Source organism: Ovis canadensis, chromosome 11, assembly GCF_042477335.2.
Source record: "Ovis canadensis isolate MfBH-ARS-UI-01 breed Bighorn chromosome 11, ARS-UI_OviCan_v2, whole genome shotgun sequence".
NCBI classification, from domain to species: domain Eukaryota; kingdom Metazoa; phylum Chordata; class Mammalia; order Artiodactyla; family Bovidae; genus Ovis; species Ovis canadensis.
The window spans coordinates 64,802,402-64,809,515 of record NC_091255.1 but is presented as its reverse complement, the minus strand read 5'-3'; the positions used below and the strand labels follow the sequence as shown (position 1 = coordinate 64,809,515).

Sequence of the window (7,114 nt, the reverse complement as noted above, 5' to 3'; positions counted from 1 at the left end):
TGAGATTCACAGCCAGACTGAATACATTCAAGAGAGGGGATAAAATGGAGATATTAATGGGGCAGGGACTTAGGGTGACAAGGAGAGGCTGTGAGGTCACTCTCATCTTCAGGTGTGCCCAGGACGTGAGGGATGGCGCTGGTAGAATCTCATTTCAAACACACAAAATACATCAGGGCAGGGATGCCAGAGTCTTCTGACCACTTTTCAAGAAAATATTTTCTTTATTTATTTGGCTGCATTGCGCCACACACCCCGGGATCTTCATGAGTCATGCGGAATCTTTAGTTGCACTACACGGTCTCGGTTCCCCAACCAGGGATCGAACCCACAGCACCTGCATTGCAAGGCAGATTCTCACCCACTGGACCACCAGCAAAGTCCCTCTGTCCACTTATACTTGCAGGTCTTCACATGCAGTTGGCATATTATCATCGTTTTGCACATTTTTCTACTTTCATGGGGGCTAGAATTTCCCAGGTGGCTCAGTGGTCCACCTGCAAATGCAGGAGATGCAGGAGACACGGGATCAACACCTGGGTTGGGAAGATCCTCTTGGGGAGGAAATGGCAACTCACTCCAGTATTCTTGTCTGGGAAATCCCATGGACAGAGGAGGCTCGTAGGCTAGAGTCCATGGGGTCACAAAGAGCCAGACACGATCAAGCACACACAGAGAGTCTCAAACCCACGGTTGGCTGACCCCTGCCCCGCACACAATGCAAAAACAAGTGCATTACGTTGTGTGTGACACAGACTTGAGATCATATATGTCCTCCAAGGAACTGGGCCCAGAAGAAGGCATCCGCTCTTCCATTCCTTCCTGTAGTTTCTCCTGTGTTGGAGGCCTCAGGACGAAGAAGGCCAGAGGCTGTGCAGGGAAGGGCGAAATTAGAGCCAGACTGGAGCATCACAGCAGCAGGTTTCCAGGGACTAGGGGACTAATTCTTGAAGCGGGGGGCCACGGTGCCTTGAGAACCACAGTCGCCACTGACGACCGTCAATGCCTGAGAAAAATGCCTTTTCCTTCTGTTTGAGGGTCTTTTGCTCCTGGAACGTTGAAGAGCATGGGGGCTGCTGGTTTTCCTGGGGCCTCCCCCCGGAGCTCCTCAGAGGCCTGTTGACCCAGAGGACAGCACCGAGCATGCCCAGGAACAAGGGCACCTTCAGGAAGACCAGGAGCAGGAAGTGGACGCTGCCCAGTAGGGGCCTGTGGGGGACACAGGGACAGGAAGTGAGATGCCCCCCAGGCCCCATCCTCCCAGCTCCCCCAGTGCCTGGGTTCCAATAACCTACACGAGGGCCAGCCTGGGACCCCAGGATACAACTGCCTTCACACCCCAGACTCTCCTTCTTCATGTCTCCCTGTTCTGACCCTTGCTGCTCTCCTGGGCAGGAAAGGACCAGTGTCTTCATCAGAAGGAGAAGAGCTTAGAATATAGACACACACAAAGAGGAAACCTCGAGATGTACAGCGAGGAAGACGGCCGTCTACACAGCCAAGGAGGGAGCCCTTGGGGGAAAGGAGATACGCTGACAGCTTGACCGCAGACCCTGGCCTCCAGAGTTGTGAAAAATGAACGTTGTCTAAGCCGCCTGGCCTGTGTTACTTTGCCATGCCAGCCAAGCTAATACAAGAATCATCCCTTATTCTTCACTCTTCACAGAAATTTGTCAAATGAAGTCATTTATCAATTAATCACTTAATTCTGTTTGGAACATTAATTATGTAATGTAAGTTCCTGGAAGGCAGACAGCTGGATATTTGGATAATCCTCATATCCCCTCATATTTCTAAAACAGGGATGGGCAGGCTTCCCAGTGGTCCAGTGATAAAGGATCCACTGCCAATGCAGGAAATATTAGAAAGCCCACGCACAGCCATGAAGACCAAGCATAGCCCCCCAAAAATAAAATAAATAAAAATTTTTTTGAAAAAAGGGATGGGCAGGAGTGGGTGCCCAGTGCTTATTTGTTGGATGAATGAGTGCATCAGCCATCTCATGAAGATCAAAAGCCCTAATTGGTACTTACAGGTGTCCTTCCGGGACAACTGGTGCTGTGAACATGTTGGCATTGGAGGTGGGGCGGGTGGAGATCGATCCTGCTGTTGCAAGACATTCAGACCAGGTTACACAGCACTCTATCTGTCCACCCACCTGCAGCCCCAAAAGTGCCTCTGAGTCTGGGGGATCTGGGTTTGGGAAGCATGCGCCTCCCTATCCTGAGTGTCTGGAGCAGGGCCAAGGGAGGGGCCGACAGCCTGGACTGCTCATATCTCCTTGGCCTCCAGGAGACTCAGAGCCTCAGAGGCAGTGGGGTTGGCACAGGTCCAGAGGTTAGAGGGGCCCAGGGTCGCCTCAGGCCAAGAGCAGCTGGAGGGAGCGGAATTCAAATGCTCCAGCTGCTTGTGACGGGGCCGCAGCCATTGCCTCCCCCATCTACTTATCCACAAGGACAGGAGTAGAATGGGGGCTACCAGGCAGCTGACACAGCCAAGATCTGCAACTTCAAAGGCCAGGACCAGCCCTGAGCAAAATCCCGAGGTTCAGGAAGAGCTTGCATGTGGAGGACATTATTAAGCTCCAGCAATGGGGAGAGTCCCTCTCAGGAGTGTTGTCAGGATTGACTGAGATGAATCTGGTCTGCTTTGCAAGTATAATGAGCCTCACAGGTTCAGGGTGTATGTGTAGGGAGCTATTGACTGTGTGCCCACCCCTGTCTGCCAGAGGTGCCCCATGAGCTGGTGTCGCCCGGTCCGAGGGTCAGCAGAAGCAGAGCCTAACAGACAAAATCGGTCAAACCGAGGTGCCTCTGTTAACATGCCCAGGAGTGCTTGCCTTCTAGATGGATTGAGGAAGAGTGTCATTCAATGCAAAGGTATAAATGGCTCATGATGGGGTTTCATGCATCAGAAATGCAGCCTTCTGACTGGAGCCCTGTCCAGACCCCAACATTAAGCACAGCATCCCTCATTGGGCTGGGACTTCCGCCTGAGATGTGATATGGAACATGCGGTGGGAACGGCAGCTCTGAATATCCAACCCCAAATTCCAGCAAGAGCAGGAACACCCCCAGGGGAGCAGGGATCCCAGGGAAGCACTGGCAGGAGTCGGGGTCTCCAGGTCCCACAGAGGAGGGTCCCTTGGCCCACAGACTGACACGATGACCACCACCTTCATCCTCTTGGGAGCAGACTCGGGCACTGACTGTGTGCAGGGAAACAGGGTGCTGGGAAAGCCTGATCCCGCCCAGAGGTGGCCCTGGAGCCAGGAGAGCGTCAAGGGGAAGCCCGGCTGCTCCCAGCCCAGGTGGTCAGCGGGGGCTCCGTGAGCCCTCAGGAGTGACTCCCCCACCCCTGGGACATTCCCTCTGAGGGACAATTGGGTCCCAGGACAGAGCAGGCCCTGAAGAGACACGTCCACACACACACATACTCTTACCTGGGACAATGGTCATGTCAACATTGACCCCCAGGTCAGGTCCAGTTCTCTCAATCCCACACCAGTAAGTGCCTGAATCGTCTAGCCTGAGCTTCTCCACGGTCACAGTGAACGAGAGGTCTTTCCAGTTGTCCTTGATGGACACGCGGCCTTGCTTCACCTCCTTCTCTGATCCATGGTTCATTTTAACAACGATCTGACAGCTGCTCCAGTCAGCCCCCCGGCACCACCACTTCACGTACGGCTCCCACCCAGGGTCGTATCGACACTGCACAGTCAGTGAGCCCTGCTCCACACCTCTCACTGCTCCGGGACCCGAGATGGCAGATGAGCCTGGAAACACAAATCCATGTACGCGTCACCTCCTGTTCTGGGGGCAGGGCCACAGCCTCCTGCATTGTGAACAGTTCAGCCAGACCCAAGGGCCCCCTGAGCTGAGTAACAGTCAAGGAAGGAATACACCTTCCACAAGATGGACCTTTTGCCCTTCAAAATTCTAGCCAAAGCCACCAGGAAAATCCCATAAAAGCACAACTGCAGATCTCAAAGAAACAGAAACACTGACACAGAGAAAGAGCAGTTTCCTGTGATTATCCCCCCTTCCCCTGTCTGCGGCCAGTAAGTCTTTCCATTCCAGTCATGACCATTTGCAGCCATCCCTGTGTTACTCTGCTCTGATGGGGAGGAAAGACCAGAGGACCCGTTTCCACAGAAGATGACTCTGCACTGACGACCTCAGGAGGTCCAGCTGAAATGCCCCCTTAACATGTCTGTGGGGAGGCTGTTCCTACTGGTTATGATGTAGTAAACCGGTAAACTGTAGTAAACTAGGTATGGTGTAGTATATGTACTGGCAGGGGCCTCCTTGAAGCTGACCAAAACAGTGGTTGCTACTGGGGCTCCATGTGCTATGGACTCCATACAGGACAGATCCCATTATGTCCACTGAATTGTAAGTTCCACTCCCAAATTCCTGGGAGAAGTGCTTTTGTAGGACAAAAGCAAGGACAGGTCAGGTATGAAACAGAGCAACACCTATGAATGTCTTCAGGTGTCTTGTAAGGTTTTTATTAAATCTAATGGAAATGATTCAATCAGGAGATCAACACTGAGTAAACTGAAAAAATATTTCTCTCTTCTCTGCAACCATTTGCTCTAGGTCAGCGATCACTTGCTCTTTATTTTCAGTCTAGGTCTGTCTAATCAAAGGTATGGATTTTCCACTAGTCATGTATGAATGTGAGAGTTGGAGTATAAAGAAAGCTCAGTGATGAACAATTGATACTTTTGAACTATGTTGTTGAAGAAGACTCTTGAGAGTCCCTTGGACAGCGAGGAGATCCAACCATTCCATCCTAAAAGAAGTCAGTCCGGAATAGTCATCGTAAGGACTGATGCTGAAGCTGAAACTCCAATACTTTGGCCACCTGATGTGAAGAACTGACTCATTGGAAAAGACCTGATGCTGGAAAATATGCTGGGAGGAGAATGGGATGACAGAGGAAGAGATGGTTGAATGGCATCACCAACTCAATGGACACGAGTTTGAGTAAACTCCAGGAGTTGGTGATGGACAGGAAGGCCTGCCATGCTGCAGTCCATGGGGTCACAAAGAATCAGACATGACTGAGTGACTGAACTGAACTGAACTGAAACTTGCATAAAGGCACTCGGAGCACTGGAAATAACTTAAATCAAACATCCATTAAAAACTATTTAAATTTGCTGAAGTCAGCGCAAACCCGGAGCCTCCCAGTGGCTCAGGGGTAAAGAATCCCTCTGCAATTCAGGAGCCGCAGGAGACAAGTTCCATCCCTGAGTCAAGAACATCCCCTGGAGGAGGGCTTGGAAACCCACTCCAAAAGAGTTGGACACGACTTAGCAACTTAGCATGCATGCGTGCAAATGTAAATCCATTCACAGAAACTCTGAGCACTTCTTTAGAGTCAATAAACATTCAGCGTGATTGTTCAGCACGAGTTTGAGTTGGAACTAGAAGCGTGTGCATCATGCTCTAACAACCTCAAACAACACGTTTTTTTAAAGCACATAGAGAACATTTACAAAAATTGACCATTAAAGAGACCTGCTGCAAAATAGGCTATGAGAAGCCTGTGCACCTAGAGAAAGATCCCGAGCACCCTGATGACCCAGGGCAGCCAGAAATAAGGCTTTAACAAGCTCTTCAGGAGTGGATTCCTTCATTACCCCCATTTTCCTTCATTCATCTGTGTCTGTAGAATGGCTGAGGTTGAAAAACACTGTCCTATGGGGGGACACTTTGGTTTGGTTTGGTTTCTTGTTTCCCAGCACCTAACATAGAAGCGGTGAGGTGTTAATAGTAAACATGATATTTGATTAACAAGTAAGTGTCTGGATGAATGAATGGACCCTGCCGTGGTCCCTGCCATGTTCCCCCAGGACAAACCCTCAGGATCTCCTGTCTCAGTCACTCCAGGGTCTGAAGCCCCGCCCCACTCACCTGGGATGATGAGAAGGAACAGAGCCGGGAGCAGAAACGTGGTCTTGCCTCCCATCCTCGGACCTAACGAACTCTCAGTCCCTTCAAGGACCTGAAGCCAAGATCAGAAGTGGACATGCTGGATCTCCCTCAAACCTCAAGTGAAGTCCCCTGAATCTCCTTTGCACTTGTCTCTGGTTCGCTTCTCACTGTCAGCACCTACTTCTGCATTTTACAGATTAGGAGAAAGGGGTGTCACTCGTTCAGAGGATGAATTGCAGCAAGTGATGACAGCTGTGTCTAGACCTCTGTGCCTTGGGGAAAACAAGTGGTCCGGGTCCAGGCAGGTTGCCCACAAGGAGCCGAGACATCGCTGCTGGGGGGAGGGGGCAGAGCTGGTGGTGAGTGAGGAGAGAGGACCCCAGAGCAGGGGTTGGAGGCAGGAATGGATTCAACTGGGTCTGCACTTGGGGAGAAGGCGGAGCTCAGGGCTCAGGTGCAGCCTCGCCGCAGAAATAGTCCCACCCTCCCCTCCCTGCAGGCAGCACCCCCATCTGCATCTCAGACCACCTTCCTGCCCTGAGCCTGACCCCTGCCCCTCCCTGGGGTCAGCTTCCTTTGAGGTCCTGAGTCACTGCAGAGCAGAGGCCGCCCTGGGGCAGGATCAGAAAGGAGAAGCCCCTTTTCCTTTCATGCATTCTGTCCAGAGGCTTCCTCTCTCACGTCTGCACGACCCCCAGCTCCTGGCTGCTGGTCACCACTCTGCACAGGTGCTGCTTATCTTCTGTCTCCTGGGTGACCCTCCCCACTGCCCTAGGGCCCCTGTGTCCCCTGCTCCCTCTCGCCCTCCTCTCTGGACTGATTCTTTGTCTCTCCTTTTCTCTGTCATATTTTAGGAGGCGAGTTTCTCTGAGCCTCTGACCCCTTCTTTCTCACTCTGTCCTGGCCAGTTCTGTTTATTTCATGTAATGTGTGGTTTTGTGGCTTCTGTGCTGCTAAGAGCTACCCAGAGGTGAACAGGCCCAGCTCCCCAGGCTTGGCAAATGTGCTGAGTGCCCCCATGCTGTGTGTGTGTATGTGCGTGTGTGTGTGTGTTTAAGCCCCTGGTCGAAAGACTCCCCCTCGGTCACCAGGAGATTCCACCGCCAGGATCTGTGCCTTGAGATCTACTCCCAGGCACACCCTCTGATTGCGATGAAAGGAACTCATTT

The 7,114-nt window shown here is 51.8% G+C and overlaps 1 protein-coding gene across 2 annotated transcripts; it reads right to left on the bottom strand.

The window, feature by feature from the left end:
- Window positions 1–204: 204 nt before the first annotated feature.
- On the bottom strand, window positions 205–6,383 carry LOC138415413 (CMRF35-like molecule 5). 2 transcript variants are annotated; one of them, XM_069543992.1, is made up of 4 exons: window positions 5,925–6,383; window positions 3,443–3,775; window positions 2,034–2,106; window positions 205–1,209 (listed from the first exon to the last, which is right to left on the bottom strand). In XM_069543992.1, exons 1-4 carry the CDS (start codon window positions 5,977–5,979, stop codon window positions 933–935), a joined length of 738 nt encoding a protein of 245 aa, XP_069400093.1. In that variant the 5' UTR covers window positions 5,980–6,383; the 3' UTR covers window positions 205–932. The 2 variants fall into 2 exon arrangements, with proteins under 2 accessions (XP_069400093.1, XP_069400095.1); XM_069543994.1 differs by having other exon boundaries at window positions 2,034–2,103; window positions 5,925–6,344.
- Between the last annotated feature and the right edge of the window lie 731 nt (window positions 6,384–7,114).

Coding starts and splice junctions, on each gene's coding strand:
- LOC138415413 (XM_069543992.1), bottom strand. CDS start 5,979: ATGGGAGGCAAGACCACGTTTCTGCTCCCGGCTCTGTTCCTTCTCATC. Junction 3,776..5,924: donor GTTCCTTCTCATCATCCCAG/GTGAGTGGGGCG, acceptor TTGTGTTTCCAG/GCTCATCTGCCATCTCGGGT. Junction 2,107..3,442: donor TGACATGACCATTGTCCCAG/GTAAGAGTATGT, acceptor GTCTTGCAACAG/CAGGATCGATCTCCACCCGC.